General features: G+C 57.3%; 1 protein-coding gene across 2 annotated transcripts in view; it reads right to left on the bottom strand.

Moving 5' to 3' along the window:
* IGF1R (insulin like growth factor 1 receptor) overlaps window positions 1-27,245 on the bottom strand; it is a 221,624-nt gene continuing 194,379 nt past the window's right edge. The window contains exons 9-21 of one of the 2 annotated variants that reach the window (XM_054561955.1): window positions 26,697-26,864; window positions 26,319-26,526; window positions 24,966-25,249; window positions 24,178-24,314; window positions 23,535-23,694; window positions 20,010-20,112; window positions 19,219-19,289; window positions 15,136-15,365; window positions 14,722-14,832; window positions 12,628-12,787; window positions 9,811-9,940; window positions 7,732-7,866; window positions 1-1,889 (exon numbers count right to left, since the gene is read on the bottom strand). In XM_054561955.1, the coding sequence (XP_054417930.1) occupies window positions 1,508-1,889; window positions 7,732-7,866; window positions 9,811-9,940; window positions 12,628-12,787; window positions 14,722-14,832; window positions 15,136-15,365; window positions 19,219-19,289; window positions 20,010-20,112; window positions 23,535-23,694; window positions 24,178-24,314; window positions 24,966-25,249; window positions 26,319-26,526; window positions 26,697-26,864 (2,279 nt within the window). In that variant the 3' untranslated portion in view covers window positions 1-1,507. The remainder of the gene's footprint in view (window positions 1,890-7,731; window positions 7,867-9,810; window positions 9,941-12,627; window positions 12,788-14,721; window positions 14,833-15,135; window positions 15,366-19,218; window positions 19,290-20,009; window positions 20,113-23,534; window positions 23,695-24,177; window positions 24,315-24,965; window positions 25,250-26,318; window positions 26,527-26,696; window positions 26,865-27,245) is intronic. The other variant, XM_054561956.1, reaches the window with a different exon arrangement.

Below are 27,245 nucleotides of genomic sequence, written 5' to 3'. Positions count from 1 at the left end.
GGGGTGGGGGGGTGGACTTATAAAAAGGCATCAACCAGTTCATGGCAAATTATGTTCTGTAAGTATCAATTACCGGGAGAAGAGGAAGAGAGTCACGCAGTCTAGTACAAAGCATAAGAAGTTTCTTGGAGTGAGCAGAGAGGGAAGAAGGGTAGACCTGAAGATTTTCATAGAGTAAATCCACAAAGATAAAGAACAAAAAAAAATAGCAGCTTTCTTTTTTCTGTACAGACGTATAGATGAATATCTGAACCGTAAAAAAGTTACAAAAGTGACATTAAAGACGATGTGTATGCAAATGTTTCATGGTCTAACATAGAACTGTCAGACCCTTGAAGAAGTCCTAGTAACAGAGAAAATGTCGACAAAGCTTAGGATGCTGGAATCCATTTCCTGCTTTTCTTCTCACTGTTGTGGTGCTGTTGGAATTGCTTTCCTCGCAAACCTGCATGAACAGTTGGGCTCGGCCCCTGGAAACCCCTTCTCATCTGTGTCCTTGGGGGCAAGGGGGCCGGGATCTGGGGGGGGGACAGGAGACTGGCATGTGGGCGACCTGTGTGCCAGGCTCTCCCTCAAAAGGCCCGTTTGCTGCAGAACTGGAGCCGGGAGGAGGGGCGGGGAGGTGGCGCAGGGCAGCCAGGGCAGCCCCTCCCGGTCCTCTCCGACAGCAAGCCCCGCTCGGTCCAGTGCCCCCGAATCACAGCCTAGTCAGAAGCGAATTGACCTGTGTGGACGTGAGACTTGAAAAGGACACCAGGGGACGATGAGCTGGAGGGCATCACCAGCGTGGCGCTCACGAGGTGACCGGAGCCCGTGCTCACCCTGTGCCTCTGGAAACCAGGAAACAAGCGCAGGGGTCGTGAGGGACCAAGTCCCGGGTTTTGGCAGAATTTGGCAGCGTTAAAATGGTAACAACCTTGGATGAATGATGGCCCTTTGTAAATGTCATGTGTCCCTAAAAAGGTTCAAGATACAGTTAAAAAATGCCATCGCAACATTTTTTTATAAAGACCTACGGTGACAGGCAGGTGTGCATGGGAGCAAGATGGGACCACAGGGAGGGACAGCCATTTCCTCAATCTGATAAAAAGGGCGTCTGGCTGGGCTTGTGGCAAATGGTCTTTCCATTATAAAGCAGAGAGAGGGAGAACAAGGACAGAGAGAGAGAGAGCGAGAGAGCGAGAGAGAGAGAGAGAGAGAGAGACAGGGAAAGAGTGAGGAGACTCGATTCTCAAGTGTTCTGTTGCTATTAAGTGTTGTCATTAAGGTTCTTAAAGGCCCGTGTCAGTTAAGGGTTTGGGTAGGGAAATAAAAAGCGGCTTGCATATTGAAAAAAGGAACATCCCAAGTGTGTTTACTGCAGAGAAGCCGTCTCCCGTGGGCAGCATGGCTGTTCTGAAGATCCACTGAGGTACAGGAGGCTGTGGACAGATGGTTAGAACCCGCTCCCCCCACCCGCCGCACGTGCACACACGTTACTGTCTGCACGGGACTCGGGGTCCCCGCATCAGCAGGTCGAAGACTGGGGCAGAGGCAGGGCCCGCTCATTCTTGCGCCCCCCGTTCATGTGCGCGTACGGCTGTCTCTCGTCGAAGCTGGCCCGGAGGACCAGCACGCCAGGGCCTGGGCCGTTCTCGGCCTTGTGTCCTGAGTGTCTGTCGGGCAGCGGCAGGGAGGCCGAGGAGGCCGAGGGGTCCAGCGGCACGCTCTCCATGTTGTCCGGCTCCAGGTCCAGCTCCTCGGGCTCGGGCGGCTTGTTCTCATCACTGTAGTAGAAGGAGACCTCCCGGAAGCCGGGCTCCATCTCGTCCTTGATGCTGCCGATGATCTCCAGGAAGGAAGGCCTCATCTTGGGGTTGTACTGCCAGCACATGCGCATGAGTTCAAACCTGCGGGCAGACAGACGGTCGGAGACGGGCCCACGCGCCAGGCTGCACCTGGCCCGGAGCTCCCGGGGCTGCGGGCCGCCCACCTCCTCGCGCACCTCTCCGAGCCTCTGGCTTTCCACCTGGGTGGCCCAAGCAGCCCCTTGCTTCCGGGTTTCTCCCACCGCTGCATTCACATCCCCCAGGACCTGCCCCCGCACCAAACCCAGGCTCTCACTTCCTGAGCAGGACACACGCAGGTGCACAAGGTCTGTTATCACGAGTGACTATTATTGGTGACAGCACTAATAAAAAAGCCAGCGTTGTACCGGGAGTGTGTCTGGCAGCCACTGACAGGGCATCCTTTCCAGAGCTGGAATGCAGGAGACCTCTGGCTCCTCACGGATGAGGCTGAGAGTGATGGCAGCTCTCCCGACAGTGACCTCCCTCCAGTCCCACCGTGGCTGTTTCTCAGCCGCCCCCGTGTGGTCAGGGACCACTGGCGGGGGCCCTGTGACCAGCGCGAGGTGACGGGGCTGCCACGCCACAGGAGCGCATGTGGCACGTCAGCCGTCCAGCGCGAGGCGGAGGCTGCTTGCGGTGCCGAAGAAGACCCCAAGCCCGCGGGGGTGGGGGGAGCCTGAGCAGGCAGAGGACACAGTGCGAAGCCCCAGCTGCTCCTGCGGCTCACAGGCTGGGCCACCCTGGCGCCGGGGCTGCGGACCACCGTGGGGCCCCCAGTCACGTGGCCCCAGGAAGTCATTCATCCTAGCAGTGGGCTTGAGCCCCCCAGAGACCAGGAAGCATGCTGTGGGGCGCAGCCAGCCATCCTGACCCAGGAAGGGCTTTGACAAGGGTTCAGAATGGCTGTGGGACAAGGGGCTACTGCTCAGTAACAAGAATGCAGAGGGGGCCGGCTAAGCCGGCGTCCGGCGCAGAAAGGAGGGCGACCGAGCCAACGCGCCCCGGCTGGCCCATGGGGTACAGAGAGGCCACGGTTCCGGGAAGGGCCCTTTCTCACGTGACCTTGAAAGCAGAGTGCCTTCCCTTTCACTTTTGTTCTTGCTGGAAAATTCTGGTTTGTTTTTTTTTTTTTAAACTTCTGGCTAAAGAGGTACTTTTCAACAAAAATGGCCACCCAGAGCTCCTCATATCTAGCAAGTTCAAAGCACCCCAGGTTGGCTTCCAGCCACCCGTCACGGTGACCACGTGACCGAGAGACTGCCTTGCTCATGTGTGGCCCCGGGAAGGCTCTGTGGAGATGAGCCACGGGGACGCGCCCCGGCCTGCCAGGCCTGCTACCTTGAAAGGCTTGGGGAGAAAGGTGTAGGTCAAGTCAGGTGGCAGAGCACGGGACCCTGGGTGCGGGGAGGGGGACGGGAGTGAGGCTTTCCGCCTGCTCTGCTGTGTGCTTTTATAGATCGAGATTGGCTGCAACTGAAGCACGCTCACGTGTTTCCCGTGTTGGTGGCCGCTCTCAAGCGAGTTGTCAGAACAGGGACCATTAGGCCTTTGAACCCAAGATACAGACTATGTGGCCCTTTAAACAAAAAGCTTGCCACCCCAGCTCTGGTGGGAAGAGTTAGCCAAGGCCTGAAGAGGGACTCTGTCACCCCCCACCACCGGACAGCCCACGGCCACGCCAGCACAGCAGCCACGAGGGCCGGTGTCGGCGGGCGCCCTCGGCAGCTCTCCCTGGGGTCCGGTGATAACTTTGAACTGCTTCATCCTCACGGATCTGGGAAGCAGGTGCACCAGAAAAGAGCCCCATTTTGAGACAAGAAAGCAGAAGTACCAAGAAATTAAATCTTTGATGCAAGGCCCCCAAAGCAGTGAGGGCGGAGCTGGGATGGACCCTCGGGGCAACAGCGTGGCTACACTTTGAGGGCCATCTGCCTCCAAAGAAGGAATTTTCTCTCCACCTGAACAGGAGAATCCACGGTCCCACCAGGAGCCCTTCCCTCTCCTGTGTCACCCCAGAGTCACAGGTGTCATCGGGGGGAGGTTGCAGCGAGACACCGGCAGCTCCCCCTTCACATGCCCCCACCACTTCCTAAGAAAAAGGATCCCCCTTCCAATACCCGACACTCTCCCGCGGCTCAGCTGTGGAGCCGAGCTGGCTGGCTGACTCACCCTGAAGAGAAGCGCAGCCAGGGTCACGGACACATGACGGGCCCTGGCCCTGCGCCCCTGTGGCCAGGGGTCGAGGCGGTGCCACCGGCAGGGGCATGCCGTGAGTGACCTCAGCGCGCACAGGCCACGTGAGGCCGCCTTCAAACCACCCCGGAGCCACAGCCCTTCCAGAGCAGCCCATAAAAGGAAGTCTTTTCACTCTGTGGGATCTGAGACCTTGTTTACACTACTTCCACAAGAAAACTTTCCAGTAGATTCTAGAAGGATTTATGAGCTGATAAAACTCCTCTTTAGAAAAGCACATTTTTTACAGCCGGACAGCCCTGGGGAGTTGGAGCGTCCTTCGCTGAGCTCCCCCCACCCCCGCCCCTCAGGGGTGTGTGCACAGCCCTGCGCCTGGGTAGGGGCAGGACCAGATGGAGCTGCTGCTCCGTGCGAAGCAGCCTCCCACAGACACGCATGACCTGGGAGGCCCGAGGACCGCGGCACTGCCCGCTCCCTCCTGCACACCGCCTGCCCGTCCCCCGACCCCGCTGTGCGCCGGCAGGCGGTCGTCGCAGCCCCGCACCAGCGCAGCCTCAGTCTAAGCGCTGAGCGACCGTCCAGCAGAGACCGACTCCAGAAAGGCCCGGGAGGCTCGGTGCGCCCTCCGCCAGCCCCTCGGCAGCCCCACACAGCCAGGGTTGTCTTACGGACCCCTTCTCGGCCAGGAGGGGCAGTGGGAGCCCTCGCGCCACGGACCCCGTCTCTGGGCAGAGATCAAGCATGGGGCCTGCATGCCACGGGAGGGCCCGTCCCACGGCTACCTGGGCAGGAGCCGCCACCCCTGACTGAGGAATCTGGTCTCGTGCCACCCGCTAAGTGAATTCAGGCAGAGGCCCTGGCTCTCAGGGGCCTGGACCGTGGGCCTCCCGCCTGCCTCACCTAGTGTCACCCTGTGGGTCCCGCTCACATGGCTGGGACCTGCAAGACGAGCGGTTTTCTGCCCCCATGGACACCCAGCAGGGCTTCAGGCAGTTCCCAAGGACTCAGGGACATCCCTGTGCTCCGGGAGAAACAAGAGCCCATTCTTTTCTCTCGTAACAAAAGAACCGTCTCCCGCCAACGCCTCCTGCTCACCTAGGCTCAGCAATACAGTCCTGAGGGCACGCAGTTTCTCCACCCTCGTTTTGTCCTAGTCTCAGAAAGGAGATCAGCCTGCCAAGGGGGTTCGGGATGGCAAGGCAGACACGCCCCCCGACGTAAACATTTACTACCCGAGAGCAGCCACCCTGCGTAAATTTCCTTGTCACTCCGTGCTGGGAACAGGAAGCGCACTGCCTTTCCCACGGCAGGCGGGCTGCTTCCTGGGCATATTAAATTAATAGGAAGACTCCAGTCACCTGGAGCCGGATCAACTCGAGGAGTCCCGCGGGTCTCTCAGAGACAGTCTTTTCCCCACGGCCGAGGGAAAGCTCAAAAACAGCCTTTCTCTTCCCACCTCCCCCAGACCCCACAAACGTGTCGCACGCCTGCCTTCTGGGGCCGCGTGTGAGCGTGCTCGAAGACCGCCCATTCGGGGACTGGCCTCCCTTCGGGCACGCACGCTTCTACGCAGACTCGGTGGGCACCAATTATTCTTCACGCTGTTCCTTATGCTCTTGCTCTAAAGTTGTTTTTTTTAAATCATAGGCTGACAGGACAGCGACCGCATGGTTCAAAGTGCAAAGCGGTCACCCTGAGGGGAACTGGGAGTCAGGGTGTCTGTGACCAGCTTCCAGGACCCCAGTGGCTTCACCTGCTGGTGGTCGCACCCCCTGCCATCTGCCCCCACGCTGAACAGGGCTGCCACGTGCCACATACCCCGTGTCAGGAGACGGCGGGCCGTGGAGGGCGCCTCCTGAGGGCGGGCCCCAGCGGACGCTGGGGGCGCGGCCCAGCTGCGGGACCCTGCACTCGCGCACGGGGTGGGCAAGCTATGGGGCTGTGGGCCAGGCCGGGCCTGCTCTCTGGTCTTGTAAGGCTACAAGTTAGAATGGTTTTTATATTTGTAACTGGCTGAAAAGAAATCAAAGTAAGAATAATATTTTGAGACATGAAAATTATGTGAAAGTCAAATTTCAGAATGCAAAGATAAAGCTTTATTGGCGCACAGCCACGCCTGCTCACGTGATGTCTGCGGCTGTTTGCAGCCGCCATTGGCTGGGCCCACGGGGCTGGACACGCTGGCGCTCCGTCCTTTCAGAGAAGGGGTGGCTGGGCCCTGCTCTGCGAGAAGCCAGCGGCACGGCACAGGGACACGGGAGCAGCGCCACAGAGCAACTCACACCTCACACGGCGCTGAGCTGCGCGGGTGCGTCCCCGTGGGAGGGGACCCCAGCCCCGTCAGGCCTTCAGATGACCGTCGCCCAGGGAGACCCCGGGTACCGCAGCCATCTGGCCAAGCGGCTCCTGGGTGCACAGCCCTCCCAAACTGCGACATAATACACACTAATTGTAGTCTTAAGCCGTTAGGTTTTAGGTAATGTTACAATGCAATAAGCAACCAATACAGGCGGGGAGAGCGAATGTCCATGCTGGGCAAGAAAATGCACTAACTTGAGGGCATACTGAGAGGTCTGTGGGTGAGGGATCCGGGAAACCAGGGCCCCCCTTACGCGCTGCCCTCTCAGGGGTGGAGCCCCCGTCCCTGGTGGCCTCGCCCTGCCCCCATGCCCGGGACCCAGGCAGGTTTCCCAGACCAGGCCCACGCTCAGATGGTCGGGCCCTGTCTCCTGATCATCTGAGGCAATGTACACTAATCTGTCACATGCAACCTGTCACACTGATGCAATGGCGCTGCCTTCCCTACGTAGCTGAACCTGTCCTGAAAAGCGCTCTGGAAAACTCCCAAATCGGGCTCAAGGCGCTAGTCAGAGCCTACTGGCTACTTGTCGGGGTCCAGAAGGGTCTCTCAGCCCTGCAGTCGCGAGCATACTGACAGTGAGTCCCGAGCTCCCCGCCTGCACCAGGCGCCCAGCCGCAGAACGCCTTCACACCCTCCTGTGGCTCATTGCAGGAGGGACACCAAGGCCCTCCTGCCGTCGGCAGCCCCGCTTCTGCCAGCAGAGCGGCTTCCCCTACGATCTGACGGTGAGGCCCGCCAGGTGTCATTGCCGACCACGCTCGGGAACCAAGTGGCACGGTTTTCTTTGAACAGAAGAGTGGTGAGGAGACCCCTCTGCCTGCACCTGGCACTGTGCATGCGCAGAGCTCTGTCTGCAGGGAGGTCAGCTGGACCTCCAGGTCCACCGGGGGCCTGTCTGAGGCTCCGGACAGCATGCCATGCACATGGCTCATCAGGACTGTAAACACATGACAGAGACGGAACCTGGGGGGACCCCACTGCGGGGGCAACACACTGGACGTCTGAGACTCACCCTACACAGAGCACGAAGGTGTCCTGACCATAAAGCTTTGTGCACTAACTGGCTCTGGCCTTCAGCTTAAAAGTAACCAGTGTCATGCTATTGCCTTCTTTTTGTTTGTTTAATGTTGCGTGGAAAAGACGCGTAAAGATTGCTTTCATCAAATATTGCACGGAGATGTTGGCCTCAGAAACCACAGGGCCAACTGCAAGTCAGATGGGGTGGAAGGAAGGTGCCCGCACAAAGACCCGGGACCCGTCCGCACGAGGAGCCTCTTTGAAACCCCTCCCTGGGCCCGCGCCAGAGGCCCCTCCCAACTACTGGCCTGTGACCCAGGAAATACATACAGCATGTCGGGGCAGTTGTCCGGCTTGTCCAGAAGGCCGCCCTCCATGACGAAGCGTAGGACTTGCTCGTTGGACAAGCCCTGGTACGGCTGCTCGGCCAGAGTGGCGATCTCCCAGAGGACGACCCCAAAGGACCTGCAGTGAGGAGAGAGGCGGGGGCCTTGGGAAGGTGCACAGACGCGGGCTGGCCCTCCTCTCCGGCATTCTCCCGCTTGGGCCCCCAGAACGGCCCCACTGTGGGGGATGGTGTGCCAGGCACTGCGCTAAGTGTGGACCGTTGGTCCTCATTCGCTGCAGCCGTGTTTCCTGTAGAGTCCGTGCAGCCCTGGTGGCGGAGCTGAGGATGCTAAAGTGGAGGGAGTTTCAGGGGCCCCTGAACTTGAACCCCAGGCAGGCCAAGGTGGGGCCTGCCCCCAGCCATCTACCCGGTAGGGCCGTCTCCAAACATGCTCCTACAATAACGAAGTGTGGATCCCTAGGGCCTGCCAGGACAGAGTCAGCACCTTTCCCATGGCCTGGGACAGCTGTTCAACCGGCTCCCAGTTTGGGAAGCCGCTAGCCCGCAGCTCTGAGTGCTCACTGCATAATGGGATCACCTAGTGAAGTTTTAATTCTGCTCCCTGGGCCGCTCACGGACGTTCCGATTTCGCTGGTTTCAGGTCGGGGTCATGGCCAGGCCTTGGGGTGTGGGAAAGCTCAACAGGGACCTCACAGGTCCGGTGGGGCCAGGGAGGGAGGAAGCCTTCCCCACAGGAGCCAGGGAGCGGCCGGCCTGAGAGGGGCTCGGTCTCACAGGCGGGGGGGGGGGGGCCAAGCAGGGTGCCACTGGCTGAGCACGGGCGGTCACAGGCCAGGGAAAGTCCTTAGTACAGAGTCGAGCTGACAGAAAAGGGGGCGGCTGAGGAATCACGTTAGCAGGACGAGCCGTGAGCGACTGCGCCATGCGTGCAGCTTTGCCTGTTGATTGAGAGGCCCCAACTACTGGAAAACAAATTGAGAGAGAGAATACATGTCATCTGCCAGATGCAGGGGCCTTCCCAGCACAGGCCACCCCCTCTGCATCAAAGCCTGATGTCCAGCGCTTCGATCCGACAGTGAAGAGATAACCACCCCGGATGGGCCGACCGCAGTGCACACCTCATAGCCGAGCCCAAGAAGCAGTCGCGCCTTCCCAGGGCACGTCCGAGCGCTAGTTCCAAGTTGCACCTGTCTCCACAAGAAGGACCCAAGGCCCCCGCACTGTGGAAGGTTCACGAGCCTGACAAAAAGTCATGCCGGCCGCTAGCTGAATACCTCCCCTACGTGTCACCCAGAGCTCTGGAGTAAACAGCGGCCATTTCCGTGGCGCCTCAGCAACAGGGCCTCCGGAGGGACAGCCAAGCACCAGCTGACGCACCGCAAGGCACACGTGCCGGGCCTTCGCCTGCCAAGACCCTCGGCTGCGTGTCAGAGCCTGACTGCCTGGCCGCAGGGTCGCCGAGGAGGCGCCATACGCAGCCCACCGCGAGTCCCCTCCCCCTCGGCGGGGGAGTGTCCGCTCCATCATTCTCTCCCCATCCCGTGCCTGGGCCAACCAAATGGGGGCCCATGGAAAGGGGACCCTCAGCAGCGGGACCAGCAGGAAAACACCTCAAGACTCTTAAGCTTTGGGCCCAGATAGAGCAGCGTCTGCACACTGGGGGTCTAAGTGAGGCAGCGCCCCCTCCCCGCCAACACACAGTGAGTATTTATTGCGAAAGATAAAAGCAGCGAAGGCAGGCGGGGGCAGGCAGAGAGGCGGTTTGCTGGCGTGCCCCGGCTCCCGGGCTGAGGGCAAGGGGCCACCTAGTGAGCCGCTGAGGACTGCAAGACGCGTGGGTCCCGCAGAGTCTGTCCATCCCACGAGGGCCGCCTGTCCTGCGCTAGCCCACTGACCACAGGGAGACCCCGGCGACCAAGTGCAGTCCACACACCACTCAGCCGAAGCAGGGAATGGGCAACAAGGAGCAGGAGATAGGAGGAAAATCACGCCATGGAGACCGAGCCAGCGGGAGCTGGGGAGGCTGGAGGGGCTCGCACACCGGGGAAGGTGTCTCATACCAGACGTCAGAGTGAGTGGTGAACACGCCGTCCTTGAGGGACTCGGGGGACATCCAGCGCACAGGCAGAAGTCCTTTCCCTCCTTTCCGGTAATAGTCTGTCTCGTAGATGTCTCTCGTCATGCCGAAATCTGCGAGGCGGACAGAAGGCACAGGAGTTAATGCTGTCGGAGCAGCTCTCAGGGGACAAGCAGAGACGCGCCATCCCCGCTGCGGGGGGCCCCGCACCCACGTCCAGGGTGCGGCACACTTAAAGGGGCCGCGTGTCACTGTCTGCAGCCGCACCGGCGGGAACAGTAAGAGCTGAGTGAGTGCCCATGTAACAAGCAACAACCTAGAAACCTCTGCTCCTAAATACTCTTAGGACTTGATTCTTTTAAAAAGTGCTCTGGCTGTTGTGACTCAGTGGACTGAGTGCTGGCCTGCAAACCAAAAGGGCCGCCGGTTCAATTCCCAGTCAGGGCACATGCCTGGGTTGCAGGCCTGGTCCCTGGTAGGGGGCGCACAAAATGCAATCACACATTGATGTTTCTCTCCCTCCCTTTCTCCCTCCCTTCCCCTCTCTAAAAATAAATAAATAAAGCCTTTAAAAAAAGTTAATCCCTTATTGCATTTCAAACAAGAGGCAGTTAACAAATCATCGAGAAAACATGTACTGCGCAGACCAGAGGTCATTCGTACGTGGCTTTAAGCCTGGGGAGAAGCAGGAACACGCGGACTCTTATTTACTTGACAGCACCGCTCCACGGCCACAGGAACGCGGGTTCACCGTCTAGTACGGGGGAGAGCACTGAGCTCTGAATCACGATGAAAAAGCGACACCAGGAGACTCCTGAGAGATGCTATTTACTAGGCCTCTGACGCTATTACCCAATAATGTTTTTCAACAGAATCCTCCCACTCGTTTCGGAAAATTTCTTCCATTTTCCATGTCTCTAGAAGATGTCACGTAATTATGTTTGATGGCAGGCTTGCTTTAAAATCCTAAATTATTACTTCTTTGTCAGACTGATTTCCCACTCAGTGATGTAATGTTTTCGTACAGGGACGCTTCCGCGCTCCCTCCCAGGAGAAAAGGCCGCTCTCCTTTCGAAAACGCCCCTTCACGTCTCTAACTCGGCCACAGAAAGGTGAGGGCACAAACCGCACCCTGCTTCTTGGATGGTAACCAATGTAATTTACTTGTACTAGAAGGGCCGTCGAGTGGCCTCTGGTATGATTCTCAGATGTGTAGTCCGTGAGACACTGGGCCCTGGAAACACAGTTTTGGGCACTAGTGAAAAACCGAAATTAAAGTCTTATCTCAGAATGAATCCAGGCACATGCAAATCAGAGGCTGTGCCTTGATCTGTTCAAAAGGAAAAAAAAAAAAGAAGAGAAAAGAAATTGAGAACATATACCGTCTCCTCCAACACAAAAGAATTTTGGATTTTTAGGAGAAAAACCACATGTGCAAAGAAAATATCACTGTAAATATGCCACGTGGTTAAAAAGCAAATACAGAGTCCCTGGAAACTTGGACTTCAAAGGGCAAGTGACACTACGGCCCACCCACTCCTGGCAGCAGGGAGGGAGCGTGAACCGTGCCCCCTCGGGTGCCAGGAAGGGGACGGGGGGGATGTTGACAGGGACAGCCTGGCCGCCCAGGCAAGTGCCCCTGCCGCCACCCACCCTGCCACCTCCCAGTCTGTTAGGTGGCCATTCCCACTTCAGAGCTGGAGACCTGGAGGCTCCCAGAACATAAGCCACTTGCCCCAAGCTCTTTCCCATTAGCGGCAGAACCAGGATTGAAGCCCAAGCCCGCGTGGCTCCCAGCGCTGGGGAAGGGCAGCAGGTGGCATCCCCGTGGGGACAGAGAAGTGAGGGGAATGGGGACAGAAGGGGAAGTGAGTGGGGGTCACAAAGGGAGCCCAGGTGGTAGCCAGAGGGGCTCTCCCTGGGAAGCTAGGGGCAGGACAGTCCCTCGAGCTTCAAGGGTAACAAATGCGTGGAGGCTTCCAGGGGCCGAGTCCAGGGACACACTGGCGGCTCCCTACCGAGCAGCCGATGACCAAGGGTCGTCTGCTTTATGATGTGGCTCCGCCCACCTCCTCTGGCAACTGCGAACGAACAGTGTGGATACTAACCCCTCACTTGGAAACCATTCTAGAGGGATCGCCACTGTCCAAGAAAGGGCCAAAACATTTCACTCAAAATCATGGCCAAAGAAAAAAAATGCCGCTAAAGGAAGGTGGGCATTTCTAGAACAGACAGTTCAAAAGCTAGAAAAAGAGGTTAATTTTAGTTTCTAATGTTTAAAAAAAAATTTTTTTTTATTGATCTGAGAGACAGAGAGAGACACTGACTTGTTGGTCCACTTAACTGACGCACTCATTGGCTCCTTCTTGTACGTGCCCTGACCAGGGGCAGAACCCTCAACATTGACATTTGGGATGACGCTCTAACCAACAGCGCTACCCAGACAGGGCTGGATGACAACTTTTATTCCCAGGTTAAAGGTACCCGAGGACACCCTTTCAGTCATTTCTGTAACCAGTGCTTAGACGTATTCTGCCCAGAAATGCCTCAAATGCCAGGAGAGGCAACCTGAGGGCCCCCGGCCTCCGCTCGGCCGTGCCCACTCCGGGCCGCGGCGCCCGCGTGCTCTCGGGACAAGAGCTGGCCCGGCCGGGTCTGTGACCGACCGTCACCCGGCGACGACGGCGTTATTCCCCAGAACAAGCCTTCACACTCAAAGGAGGCACTGGAGAAGCCCCCCCACAGGCAGGCCACAGCCAAGCGGGTCCCTAAAACACATGCGAGTGGGCTCCCTGCGCACCTCCGATTTTGACTGTGAAATCTTCGGCCACCATGCAGTTCCGGGCGGCAAGGTCTCTGTGGACGAACTTGTTGGCGTTGAGGTACGCCATGCCGTCGGCAATCTCTCCCGCCATCTGGATCATCTTGCTCAGGCTCGGGGGCGCGAAAGCGGGGTTATTCTGTTCGAAAGTCAAAAAAAAAAAATTCACGTGACGGTTTAGGCATCTTTCCCACCGCATGTTCTTTCAGGGTTTGCAAATCCAGCTTTGCTTGATCCGAGCCTCACAGGTCACTCTGCTGAGGAATCGGGGCTTGTTCAGAAGGAATGTGTTATGACACACGCCATAGCACCTGCTTTGTGGCCACATCACGCACCTGCTGGCCGACCACATCACACAGAGCTACGGAGAGACACCAGTGAGCCCACCCGGGGACCACCATTTTCCATCTTAAGTCAGGCAAAAATTATTTACAGTGAAACAAGCAATGCATGATATTAAGAATTCTTGGTGACTCAAGATTCCTGTCTGTTTAGATGTTCCTCTTATTTCTATAATCAAAGTGCAGGTCACAGGAGGGAGAGAGCTTGACAAAGGTTGTGTGGAAATAAGCAAATATGTTTCCCAAGTCGACACTGTATGTGTCGTTACCCACAATGGGCACTTCTATAAATGCAATCTTTTCCTTTCTCTTCATTTTTCTTCTAAAGTACAAAAATGTCGAGATTAATTTGTTCACCTGACCACGTGGCATTCCATGGACAATTATTCTGTATGGCCAATGAGGAACGCAAACATTCGACAATGAATTTAAGTCCAGCTGAAGCTTATTCTGGAGAGGGGACCAACATAAAACTTAGACAAGCCTTTCTTCTTTATATAGGGGGACAACCTACTGGATTTGGAATTCAAGAGAAATACCTGCAAATAATAAACCTACTTAGAAAAAAATTGTCTAAAATGTGAGCTTTTCTCATTCATACAGGCTTGTGAACTATGGAGTAAGCTGGGAAAAGGGACTACGGTCCAGGGCCCATGGGGACCCTGGCTGCGTGGGGCAGAGGCAAGCATGATGCCAGTCACCAGCTTGGGTCCCCGCCCACACCGCGGCCCTCCCGGAACCACACGGCTCCTCTGCCATGACTCAGGAAGCCACTTGTGAACAGGCTCTCTGAGTGAAAATTAAGGAAATACTACTTGGAGGAAGATTAAGCTATAATTTAAAAGAAGAAAACGAGGTTAAGCTCCAACAGAGACAGGGTACAGACATTCAAAAGAGGTGGAGAAGGGGCAGTATCCTGGGAACGCAAGCAGCCGCCACAAAGCCTCCCCAGCACGTGGCCAAGTCAGGGTCAAAGCGAGCGCTTCAGGCCCACGAGACCGCCCAGCGAAAGGCAGATGTTCCTGGCGTCGTTTCTAAGTATCTACCCACCAGTTTATTCTTAGAATTACTCCGTTAGAAGTCATGCCTCCGTGTGACCAGAAAGTGGGCCTAGGAAGGGACACCAGGGTGACAATGAAAAACGGCACAGGACTTCCACAGGCTTAGGGCTTGAAGCTCATGCCGGAGACTGGTGCGTTTTACCAGACGGAGCTGAGGCCCTGACACTGAGGCACCTGCCATTCAGAAGCACAAGCCAGACGCGGGCTCCGGAGGGAGCCTGAACCTCGGGTGCCAAGTTTGACAAATCCCGTTTCCTGGTCTCACAGGCACAGACTGGGGGACAGGGAAGGGGAGGGGACTTGTGCACAAAGCTGGGTAGGACATCAGCCCCGCACAACAATCCAGTCAAGGCGACACTGGATTCTGACAAGCGTGCGGTGCAAGACTGCCCGCGCCCACCCAGCCCTGCGCCGCAGGCTGGGCCGGGGAGGGGGCGCCGCACCGGGCGGGGCGGGTGGGCGTGGGGAGGACGTGGCGCTGACACGGGCCTCCAGGGGACCCTCGGGAGAGCCGGCAGCACAGGAGGTAACCAGACCCCCTGCGGATGCATGACCACGCATGCAGCCCGGAGCCGTGGGTGCAGGTGGATGGAAGATGCAGCCGTTTCTGGGGAAAGGCTCTAAGGGAAGAGCACAGGTGACGTGCAGAGCTGTTTAAAATCAAAACCCACCTCGATTTCTGGCCTCAGAGACCTGAGATAGCTTTTGAGATCGCCCCGCGTCATCAGCTCCATGATGACCAGTGTCGGCTGGCCCTGGGACACCACACCCAGCAAGCGCACCTGGGGGGGATGACAAACAGCGAGGCTCAGGGGGCGAGGGGCGCCGATGACTGCCGCCCCCCACCAGCAGGGGCAGGGCCCTGCGCGGGAGCGTCCAGGGGCTCCCTGGCCAGAGCCTGCGTCACGCCCCGGACCTCACTGAGCACAGGCGTCCCGAGGCCGCAGCGAGGCTGCGATGGGAGAACTCCTGCGGCCAGGTCGGGGCAAGTCCCCAAACCCACAGGGTGGCCACGGTCCCGCTGGGGGCTCCGGGGCCGCGTCCTCCCTGAGCCAGGTTGTGCCTTCTCGGGGGCTGGCTCTTACCACATGGTGACAATTGAACTCCTTCATCACCGAAGCCTCGTTGAGAAACTCGATCCTCTCACGCATGCTCGCGGCCTCGTTGACTGTCTTTATGGCCACCCGGGTTTCGGGCTCATCTTTGACCACGCCCTTGGCCACGCCTTCGTACACCATCCCGAAGGAGCCCTGCCCCAGCTCCCGGCTCATGGTGATCTTCTCCCGGGCCACCTCCCACTCGTCAGGCACGTACACTAGGGAAGAGGGAGACGGAGCTGAGATGGTTGTAGCCACGAGCTCCCGGGCAGAACGTGCTGCGGGGGGAGCTTCCGGGCAAGGGGCACAGGACGCCGCTCCTAGAGCCCACCTGGGAGGACATCGGGGGACAAGGACTGGGCTTGTTCCGAAATGTCGCATATGCTGTGGATCTCAGAAGGCAACTGTACGCTCGAATTCCAGTTTCCTATCATCAAGGGGGTCTAGAAAATTCAAGGATTCTAACAGCGTACAGTAAGAACCACTAAGGAGTCTACCTTAAGGCAGGCGGTATAAAATTCACACTGTATTTCAAAGACTGAGTGCAAAAAATAAATATTTCAGTAATGTCTATAGTAATCCTATATTAGAATTGATAATACTTTTGCTATACTGGCTGAAGTAAAACATTAATAACGTTTATTTCACCTGCTTTCCACTTTTCTTATGCAGCTACTAGAAAAATGTAAGGTGACATACGGAGCTGGCATTGTATGTCCGCTGGCAGCACTGGTCTGGTCTGGACAAAGTGTCTCCAGTCTTGCCGACGACCTGGGGCATCTCACAGGGGCAGGGGCAACTGAGCTCGGACACTGCGGGGCATTCAGTGGCGACCAGCGAGGAGGGACCCTGAGGGGCAGAGGCGTACACCCCCGGCGCTGTGGCCTGGGCTCTGTGCCCTGGGGGACCCCCCACTGCTGTGCTGAGGGGCTGGGAGGTCATGACAGAGGCTGGCTAGGGTTTCCTCTCCTGCCTGTGCTTCTGGGCAGATTCCATCTGGTTTAAGGAAATAAACAAACAAATAATCCAAGGCAGGAAGGAAGGGGAAAGGAGGTAAGAAAGAAAACAAAACGGGATCCATTCCACAAATCCGAAGGGTAGGGTGAAAAGTAAAATAAGATCAACCTGTCCCATAAGCCCCACACAGAATCTCAAGTGTAACCTGCGTCTTAAGCTGTATGCCGCCATCCTGGCCTGAGGGGGGCGTTCTGGGGGCAGGCGCCACGGCACACGGCGCGGTAGGAAGGGGCCGATCCCGGCTCGGAAACGCGGGGAGGCCAGGGCCTGGGCCGGCGCCTGTCTGCTTCTGCGCTTTCGGACGCTGGCCACAGCCTTGGCCGGGTGTGCCCGGGCCAGTGGGCTGGCAGCTGTATTCCACGCCCCCAGTCCTGAGGATTTACCTTTAAGTGATGTCTTTAAGGAGAAACGTTTAAAACTGAGACCCAGGAGACACCCCCAGTCCTGGAGACCCTGAGGAGTGTCCCATAGGGGATGTACCAGTCAATCTAAAATTTTCTTCCATATACACTTTCCCATCTCCGAGCACATACGTATTTAGACACTTCACAAATGGAAGTCGACCCCCCACTTGGCTTCGATGGCTTACAGCCGCGACGGAGGGGCTGGTGCCTGCTCCAGAGAGGGGGCAGGTGAGAGAGCCCGGCAGACAAGATGCTCACAAGACCCCCAGGAGGGACAGAGGCACAGCCTATATACCCTTTCATCTCTGAGAAGCCAGGCGTGCTTCTGATCGGAATTAACTATGCAGCGCGCCACGAAACGTGGCATCGGCACGCGTCACGACCATTCCCGGGGCCGTCCCTGGAGTCCACGCGGCCCCCTCCTCGCGGCCCCACCGGCAGCAGCCGGCACCCAGCCCACAGTGCTCTCGGCGCCTCCTGTGGGGGGCTTCCAGTGCGCCCTGGAGAACGTTACAGGCAGGTGACTTTTCTGACAAAGGAGTCTTTGAAGCATTTTGGGGCTGCGATGTCATTGGGTCACCCCTTGAGGAAAGCAGCCCCAAGGCGCTCGTCGGGGGGCCAGACGAGCTATGTTCAGACGAGACAACAGCATTCCCCCTTGTCAGCCCGAGTGACGGCAAGTTGGCTTTTGGTTTGTTTTGTTTGAAAAGAGGAATCAAGGCATCGTGAAAGCATTCTGGGAAAAGTCTGAATTCCAATCACCATTAGAGCCCGATATTACTGACTTAACGCTCTCTCCAAACTCCCCGGAGGATTCATGCTCAACGCTACGGGAGCCACGCGTGGCTCTACTTTCAAGCAGAGCAGACTCTCTAACAGCCTTGTCCTGACCTTACAGACAAGGGCCATGGCCTTGCATTTCCCCTGTAAATCTCACTGAGTGTGTGCTGACTTCTTACCTTACACTTAATTTCTTTTTTAAAGCTCTTATTGATACAAACAGTGGATAAAAATCTTGTTTCTTTTTTTTTTTAACGGAAAAGATTCTCTCCACAAGTAACTGCTCTTTTAAGTTGGGTATGTATCCTTCCAGAAGGTTCTTTATGTTTTATATGCGTATATACCTACATGAGGGCATGGGGGGTGTGTGTGTGCGCGCGCGCACGTGTGTGCGCGTGCGTGCGCGCCCATTTAAAATAAAACATTCTGCCTTGACTGGTCTGGCTCAGTGTTGGGCGTTGTCTCATGAACCGAAAGGTCGCTGGTGGGATTCCCAGTCAGGGCACATGAGAGGCAACTGATTGATGTTTCTCTCGCACATCAGTGTTTTTCTCCCTCTCTTCCCCGCTTCCCCTCTAAGAATAAATAAATAAAATCTTAAAAAAAAAAAATACAACACTGTGAGACCTTCCTATAAACAGGAATAACATCCTTATTATTCTGCCCTGGATTCCCCTTCAGAGGCGGCTGCTTTTGATTGTCTTTAATGTAAACATAACTGAATCTGAAATTATTAAAAGAAATCACAGTAAGTGTATATGGATACGGTGCTTTTAAATCGCTACAGTGTTTCCACACATTTTCTGATTTGACCAGAAAAATCGCGACTCTCGTTCGCATCGCCTGCATCTCCCCCTTCCCAGGCCCTGGAGCTCGAAAGAGGCAAACGCGGATCTCGCCCTGATCTTACGCCCTGATCTAACGCTCTGATCTATTCATGGCACAAACCCGATCCAGCCCCTCCCGCGGGCCAGTGTCCTGTCCCCCGAGGACCTCGCAGTCCTCTGCCACGGTGACCGCCCTGCACTGCCAGCAAGATGCCAGGCCTGTGTGGGGTCCTGACTTCTCAGCTGCCTGGTTACGGGACCTGGGCAAGCCCCTCCTCTGAGGCTCCTTCCCTCAGCGACGGGGCAACGGGCACATGCACGTCCACCTTACAGGACCAAAGGGGACAGAGCAAGGTGCCACTTAATGGGATTAGGGTCAACGGACCCGCTGGCCGGTGCCCTGCCCCAGCTGACTTTTCAAGGCTTGGATTTAGGTCCGCTAGGAAGAAAAGACAGGAAAAAAAAAATTGAGTACAACCCAACTTCCAAGTCGGACCTTCTCAGCCACTTAACCAAATGGCCCTCATCAGTCATTTCCCAAAGGGACCGTGACTGGGCCGTGAGGGTATAAATCCTATAGCCCCAGTCAGGAGGGAATGAACAGAAAAACTGCAAGATTAAAAAGAAAAAAAAAATGCAGGGAAGCCTAAGTGATCAAAGGCAATTATAAAGATATGAAGCTCAGGCTGAAACTAGTTCAAGAAAAGGTCTGTTTTGTCAGCTGCAGCATGTCCTCTGCCTGGATGTCAACAATTTAACAGCTTTTTTCATTCCAGCATAAGATCTCAAGCCATTAAACAAACAGATTACTGTGCCGGCCACAGTCAGCTCTGAAGCCTGTTTTTTCTTGGGGCACCCCAAGCAGGCCACAATTTTTGAGATATTCAGGGAACCGCAAAAGACTCTGATGACAAAAAAAAGTGTTAACAAAGACAGAGCTGCAGCCAAAGGGACCTCGAAATAATGCCAACCTCTCCTGGATTAGCAACCCTCCCAAAGGCTCCCCGATCTGGGACCCCCACGCAGCGAGCGGAGCAGCTTACCGTCCGCCGCGCTGAAATATTCTGGGTTCACAGAAGCGTACAGCACGCCATTCCCCAGCCTGCTGTTGTTCCTGTCAAAAAGGATACAGTTTAGACTAAAAAAAAAAAGTCCCATCTGCACACATTTCTGTGTATACTTGCATCTTTGTTATGCCTGTTTTATTTATTTTGTTTTCTTGAATGTCAGGAGATAGGGAGCGGGGGAACGGGGGGGCCACCTGCTATCAGCGACACTCCCGCGCAGGCCCAGGGGCCAGGGGACCTTCGCCACCCTATCCCTTGGCTTCTTCAGTGGCCCCGGCTAGAGCTTTGTAAAAAACATGCATCTCTTCATTTCACTGGAGAGGAAAAGGGGTGCTGATCGACAGGGCTAATGGCTCCGGCTCGGGGGGCTTAGCGTAGCGGCAGCGCCTGCGTGACTGAGCCGCCAGGGAGGGACGATGGCACCGCCCCACAGAAGGGTGGCCTGGTGGAATCATCGGGCACTGTCCTCTGTTCCTATGAAGAGCACTTGACTGGAAAATCAGGTTTTCCGATGCACAAACTACGCATTTGGCTGTGTGTGATGCGCACCCATGGTTTGTGCACATTGTACATGGGGCTATTATACCTCCTGGTAGGTAATCATTATACCCATGTATATAACGCACATCCTTATTTTTCCCTAAGAAACTTGGACAAAATAGTGTGCGTCAGACGGTACTTCCTCAAGAAGCCGCCCTTCACCCAGGTTCACGCCACGGCACCACGAAGCCCCCGGAGGCGCCCGCACCGCCCGCCGCGCCACTCACCTCTTCCTGTGAAAGACGTACAGCATTATAACCAGCCCGCCGACTATGAGCAGCACAGCCACGGGCAGCGCGATGATCAGGTGGATGAAATTTTCGTACGTTGCTGCGGAAAAACAAGGGGGACCGATCAACCGTGGTGACGAGGCGAGCAAGCGGCTCATCGCCTTCAGCTGGACGGGGGACGAAAGCCCCTGAAAACTCCTCTGCGGCCCCGTCACACACTGGGGGTTCTGGAGGGAAACGCTACCCAGAATGAGAGCAAAATAACACTGAGGTTTTTGAAAAAGGATTCAGTACCTGCGGACTGAACAGGATACGTGTTCTTATTTTTGAAGTTCAGTGTATTCTGAAATAATAGTTCAAATGATGGGCTCAAGGAGAATAATTTTTGGGTGCAGTTTAATGACTATAAGGAAAAATGCATACATTTGCTAAAATAAATGCACAGAAATATAGCTCAGTTGGCTAGAGCGTTGTCCCAATACACTAAGGCTGTGGGTTCGATCCCTGGTCAGTGAATGCGTAAGTACGAGGGTGAGAGTTAGTGGACACATGTAGTGAGAAAAATATTTGAAATGCTAAAATAAATGCACAGAAATTCGTACCTGGGCAGGGCTCACGCTGCACTGGCCTTTTCACCTGTCTTAAGGCAGTGCCACAGACAATTAAAACATAGCTGCTGGCACTTCTTGCCAAAGTGGCTCCGAATTCTCCCCAAACATCAGGGTCTAGTTCGGACTCTAAGAGCACAGAGCTCGCTGCAGCCCAGCTGGTCCCTGTCCCCAGCACCTGTATGGCAGGTGTCAGGCTAGACACGGGGACACCGACCCCACCCCTGGAAATGCTGCCCGATGCAGGAAATCAGCGTGTCCAGGACGCAGAGAGGACGGCAGAGGAGAAGGGAGTGGGGGAGCTTTGCGGGGCAGAGCATGGACCGGGAGCGGTAAGGGGCGGGGGGCGGCGGGCTCCCCAGGGGCTTTGTCCATGCTAAGCAGCCTGATCCTCTCTCTGCAGGTTAAAGGGAACCAGGGGGCGCCCTCCAGCCCCCAAGAACTGTGCCCGAGGACAGACTGGAGGGGCAGGAGGGGACCCGGGCATGCTCTGCGTTACCCAGCCCAGACTTCACTAAGGAACCGCTGCTCCCTTTGCATAAGCGAGGGGGACACACAGAGATGACCCGCTCTCCCGGGGCACACAGGCCGCCGGGATGGGAACCCAGGCTTCCTGCACCCTCAGCGCACACTCCCCACGCCGCGAGCACCCCATGGACTCTGAGCTGGGGCGGCGGCGGCGGCGGACAGAGGCTGGACTGCAGGGGTCTTTGCCAGGAGAGGCCAAGGAGCTGGGTGTGAACGGGAAGCCGGGGCGCGAGGGTCCTGGCGTGGGGGGTGCACAGACTGTGGGGCCGCCGGCTGAGCTCCAGGACAAAGAACCGGGAGATGTGGCGGGGGTAGCGAGGGAGGTTGTGGTTTTGTGCGCAGGGAACGGGAGGTGCCCAGGGGACACCCAGGCGGGGTCATCCCTGTGGGGACAGGGCGGGCCCCACTGGGGACCTAGTTGTGCCCAGCGATGAAGATCTCATCACTAAAAACTATGACTGCCGTTACTCTTTAAGGCCTCTCGAAGCTATCTTCACTTTTACATTCAAGATATTTTGATCAAATAGCTCTGAAAATGGACGCAGCCTCCTTTATTTTGTAATTCTTAAGGTTGCTCTCAAGTTATCACTGCCTTTGGGGAGCCAGGAGAGTTTGTTTTCCACCCCCAAGGACTCTTTCTTATTCTGGTATCATCGATGCTACTGGTCAGGCTGCACCATGTTCTTTTCAAGTTTCACATTTCCTCAGGGACACGGAGAAACTGGAACACGTCCAGAGACAAACAAGATGATTCAACGACTAGAAAATTGGCCTCTGAAGCTGGGCTACAAGAAGAGGCCCAAAAACCTGCGATTACACAGTCTGGAGAGGAGAAGGCTGACGAGTCATTGCATCGGATTCCAGCACACGGAGGAAGGCTTCCTGCAAGGACGGGCACCGCCAGGGCGCTGCCCAAGCTTCCAATAAATAAGAGGACAAGAGACTGAACCGAAGCCGGAGAGAGTCTTGTCTGGCAAAAGAAAAGCCGGTGCGCAGGTTTCACGTCCCCACGGACTGTGCCCAATTCCGCTGCAGGGAGTGTCGGAGGGGCTCGCGGGGCGAAAAACATGTGGCTGTGGCTGCGAGGGCCATGCCATCTCCGCAGAGGGCCACGGCCGCGGAAGCCCAGACGCCAAGGCCGCCGTTCCCGAGGCCGTGGCCAGACGGCAGACCCCGCCCCGGGCTCCGTCCCTGAGGGACGATGCAGACGGAAGAGGAGAGGGAAGAAAGCGAGCCGAGCTCTGGAGAGGGGCCCGGGGTGGCCACTCAGAGCAGGGCGCGTGCCCCACGCGGGGCGCTGACGACATCGGCTGGCGGAACCATTGGCACCGGCACCTGTCTGTCTACCCGAAACCAGAACCCGGCCATGTCACTCCTCTGACACCTCACTGCTGGGATTTTCCCATCCTGTGTATCTCTGGTTGCCAGGAGCCCACTGGGTGGGCTGCTGGGTCGGCTGGGTCCTGAATTTGAAAATGGTGCCCGGAGGGACCGGGGCACGGGGGACGGCCACCGGGCCCCCAAGCCGCCAAGCTGCACTGCTGGGCCGGGCGGGGCAGCTCCTCCGCGTGGGCGCAGCAGCCAGAAATGACACCGTGCCAGATTTCACCCCATTCTCTGAACACAGAATAACCTAGAAAACCGGGTTTCTAATGAGAAATAGACCGTCAATGTGGAACTGACAAGCAATAGATATGTCACTAAATAAAAGACTAAATTTTCCTGGTCAAATGAATAGAGAGCCCGTATTGTGTTTACACATTTTGCCAAATTCAGTTTTAAAACCTGAAACCCCTGCACAGAACAGCCTTCTGGAATCCTGCCTGGTCGATGGTTTGAGCACCCCCTCAGGCCGTGGCCCCGTCTCTGTGCCCCACGGCGAGCACTGCGTGAGTTCAGTGCATGCTGGTGCTTTCACGGTGCACCTGTGCTTCACTAACGGGCGGTGCAGGGGACACTGTCGCAGCCGGCGGTGCTGCCGCAGGGACTCTGGCCCTGGACCAGATGGCCCCCGGGGTTCTGTCACCCCTTAGGAGCCTGAGCCCGGAGTCCAAGCCCCAACCAGCCTCTCTGAAGAGGCAGGCGGCAGATGGCCAACTCACCGCTTTGTGAAATGCTTTAGACATAAACCAAGTTGGGAGCAAAGGCCTCCTGCCGACTCCCTGAAAAGAGGCGCTCGAGTCTCCCCAGCCGATGAGCAGGGACCCCAAGCGCAGCAGCTCCCCAGCCCGCACTCGGGGTGCTGACAGGGGTGTAACCCTCCTGAAACCTGGCCACCTCCAGTCCGACAGAAACTCAGGAAACTACAGGGCCGGGAGGACCCAGCCTCCCCAGCCCCGGGCCACGCCGCGTTCCTTTTCCCAGGCACTCCTCCCGCAAGCCTTACTTTTGGCCTGGACGTAGAAGAACACAGGCTCCGTCCATGACCCATTGCCGGACAGAGAGGTGGCCTGGATCCGGGCCGTGTAGTTCCCCGGGTTGAGCCGGTTCAGCTTGGCCCCTCCGTACTTCCGGTACTCCTGCCGGGACACGCATTCCCGCTGGTCCTGGGGAAGGGGAAACAGGCGGTCGTTTGCCACAGACACGTGGGAAACTGCGGCTCGCGCCGCCCGGCCCCTCACCTCCCTCCTGACAGTGCGCCCCACAGGCAGGGAAAGCGCAGAGACCGAGCCTGGGAGGGCGGTCCCCCAAGACGCAGGCACACCCAAGTTTTAACCACTTTTTGTTTCTTTTTGTAACCCAAAAGAGCTCCAGAAAGATTAAAGGTTATGAAGACCCATCGAGTCTATGCCGAAAGATTGTTCAGTGCGACGGTTTCTTGAGGGTGACAAGCCCGGCGGCACCTGGCACAGGCCACCGTTTTCTCAAAGGCGTGCCACGGGGAGCGGGGCCTCGACCCTCGCTGGCTTAGTCCCAGTGTCACTGCTTGAAGTCCTATGCTGACGGTGGGGGGGCTCATCCTGCACGATGACCCACGCTGTCCCCCGCCACGGAGACGCCCCAAGGCACGGACCACCGCCCCGTCTTACCTCGACCTGGGATCCGTATTTTATTTCATACATTAGAATCAGCCCGTTGGGATTCTCGGGCTCTGGCCACTTTAAAAAGATGGAGTTTTCGGGCCTCGGCTCCCAGGTCACCGGCCCGGGAATGTCATCTGCTCCTTCTGTGTAACAACATGAACAAGGAATAAAGTTGGATCCGGGTCCCCCGGGAGGGATACCAATGCGGGGCTAGCCCCCGAGTGCCCTCCCCCGATGCAGGACTGAGGACGGAGGCCACGCCAAGTCCCTGCGAGCCGGCTGCTGCCACACAGCAGAGGTTTTGGAGTTGGAGTGATGGAATGGCCTGTGAGTCCCCGGGTGCCACACAGAGGCACTTCCCGCTGCCCCCGCAGGAAAGGGAACCTTTCCTTCAAGAGGGCTGGGCGGCTGTCCGAGCGCCAGGCAGCTTGGAACGCACAAGGGGACGGGGCAGAGCAAACACGCAGACCTTAAGGCCACGCCCGGAGTTGGCCTGGAGGAGTGAGGGTCACTCTGAATCAAGGCCGCTTGCTGGGGATTTCACTGAGTCTGTGAGAACTCAGAAGGGACCAGGCACGCTTTCCACAAATGGGGAAAAGGGCCGTGGGAGTGCACGCCGCGGACCACGGAGGAGGAGGCTGGGCCTCGGGCAAGCTCCCTGCACTTGAGTACTTTGTATGGAGGAATCGGGATGGGAGTGAGGGCCCCATGGGTGACCCCGCCCCCCGGCTGCTGGGCTGCCAGGCCGCCCCCGGGTGAGCACCCGTCCTTTCGTAGGCTGGGTCACGCCGCACCTGCAGGCATGGTCCTCGCAAAGACGAAGTTGGAGGCGCTGCAGCCCAGCTTCTCGGCCTCGTGGTTACAGCTGTGGATGTCGATGCGGTACAGGGTGAAAGGCCGGAGGTTCGAAATGACAGTCCTCTCCTTGTTGTCCACTCTGGTCTCGAAGAAGGGGTATTCCGTCTCCAGCTCCTCCGGGTCTGTGACGTTGTAGACGTCCGCCACCGTGCTGTTCCTGCCCCGGGTGGGCATGGTGGTGTTGGCGACTTGCGCCACGTCTCTCCGCTTCCTTTCGGGCCTGCAAGGGAGGGACAGGCTTGGCTTGTACGTGTCTCCGCCTTTTTTGTCTCGTCTGTGACTCAGCTCAGAGTAGCAGAGGGAAAGGAAAAGCCTTAACCTTGGAATCGAAGGAGCTACTCGGCCCGCTTGGCCAAGAACCCACCAGTAATGCGGGGACTTTCTTCTTTGCTATGTATTTGGCTCTCTCCCCTCTGCGAATCTCACAGGGGGCCCACAGACCGTGCCCCCAGCTCTCAGAGTGGCTTCTCAGCTGTCTGTCTACAGGCAGCATCCTCGGCTTGCATCAGGATGCTGTGCCCCCCGAACCACAGACATCATGGTTAGGCACCAAAGGGGACCGGCCTGCCGGTCACACTTAGATTTATCGGGGGTGAGGCGAATGCAGGGTACGGCGTCGGCCCAGAAAGATGGGGCAGAGAGGGGTCTGAGGCTTGTGCTGGTGGCTTCCTTGACCCTCTGACTGTGGGAACAAACAAACGCCAGCAGGGAGCATGGTGTGCACTCCCGGACGCTCCCCTCTGAAATCCCCACCGACCCCTCCCCATCCGAGCTGAGAGCCTGTATTTTTTGACACCCCCGGCTCTGCCTCCCAGCGGTGGTGACGCCCAAGACCTCCCCAAGGCCCCGCCCATGGTAGGGGCAGGGTCGCTGTCAGGGATGCGAGCAGGACTCGAAACAACAGCTCCAAACACAGGACGGTGAAAGGAACAGCACGAAGTCACTGAAGGGAGACGGTCCCCACTCAAAAGGGCGGAAGAGGTGGTGCGAGAAGCCGGAGGGGAGACCCTTCTGATGGCTGTGCGGCTGGGAGGCACCTGTCCCCGTCAGGCTGGGGGCCCCGCTGCACGAGCCCTGGTCCCCTTTCCTTCGGGGCCCCCCGGCTTCCGGCAGAGCCCCACCCGACCAAGCTGACAGCCGAGCGTGTTCCTCCCTCCTCCACGGCGACCTAGTTCTGCCCCGAGGCCGCCGACCTAGGACTCCCAGGATGGACAGACGGGGACAGACGGCAACAGAAGCTGCTCCAGGGGCCCCAGCCGGGACACATTTTCAAAAGACGCCATTGGCACCTGGGCACGAAGATGGAGTTGTGCAGGAAGTTCTCGAAGACTTTGCGGTACTCGGCCTCCTCCTTCTCGGCCTGCTTCTCCGCCTCGGTCTTGGGACAAGCGCAGCACGGTCCCTTCTCTCCTCCGCACACTTCCGTCTTCGGGTTCTCTGTCACCTCCTCGATGTCGATGGTGCCGTCGGCATATTTGCGGATGGGGATTTTGTCTGCTTGGAGAGAGAGAGGCCCCCCGAGAGTGGGAATGAAGGCCCAGTTCTCCCGCTGCGAGGGGGCAAGGGAGCCTGTGCCCAGACGAGGCCGTAAGCCGTGCCCTGGCCTGTGTCCTGTCGGGCTTGGCGACGAGCCCCCGGTTACGGGCCCCCGCACCCGCCAGCCTCACCTTTGGAGCAGTAATTGTGCCGGTAAAGGTAGCTGTCCTGGGGCTGCCGCTGCCACCTGACGATGTAGTAGCTCAGGTTGCCGTTGGGCAGGGACGGCGGGTTCCACTTCACGATCAGCTGCGAAGAGGAGTTAGAGGCCGAAAGAACATCCAGGGGGATAGACGGAACTGGAAAGGGGAACAAAAGACATCTGAGGAAGCAGAATGGACCCAGGATCCAGGTACTCAACGCAAGCCTGCCAGAAGCCCAAACTTCAGCGTGGGTGGGAAGGCACAAAATGAAAACCAGAAACACAGAACGAAAACCGAGCCTCGTGCACTATCAACAGTATGCATTTCAGCGCCGACGATTCCCTTTGTCAAATCTATTTGTGGGTAATCTCAGTGAAAACAGACATGGCTGAGCTGCGTGGGGGCACCCCAGGGCGACGGGGCGTGACTTCGCATCGACAGCTCACACACTGCAGTTTTCTCCTTTGGTGCAACTGCCGTCCTAGGAAGCGTTTAACTCCAGCAAATAGTAAAAGGAGCGATGTGCATGTCACTCGA

Source organism: Pteronotus mesoamericanus, unplaced genomic scaffold (genome assembly GCF_021234165.1).
Source record: "Pteronotus mesoamericanus isolate MK-2021 breed Mesoamerican mustached bat unplaced genomic scaffold, CSHL_Meso_final scaffold_582, whole genome shotgun sequence".
Lineage (NCBI taxonomy): Eukaryota > Metazoa > Chordata > Mammalia > Chiroptera > Mormoopidae > Pteronotus > Pteronotus mesoamericanus.
Note: the sequence above shows the minus strand (reverse complement) of the source record. Positions and strands in the feature narration are given on the sequence as shown.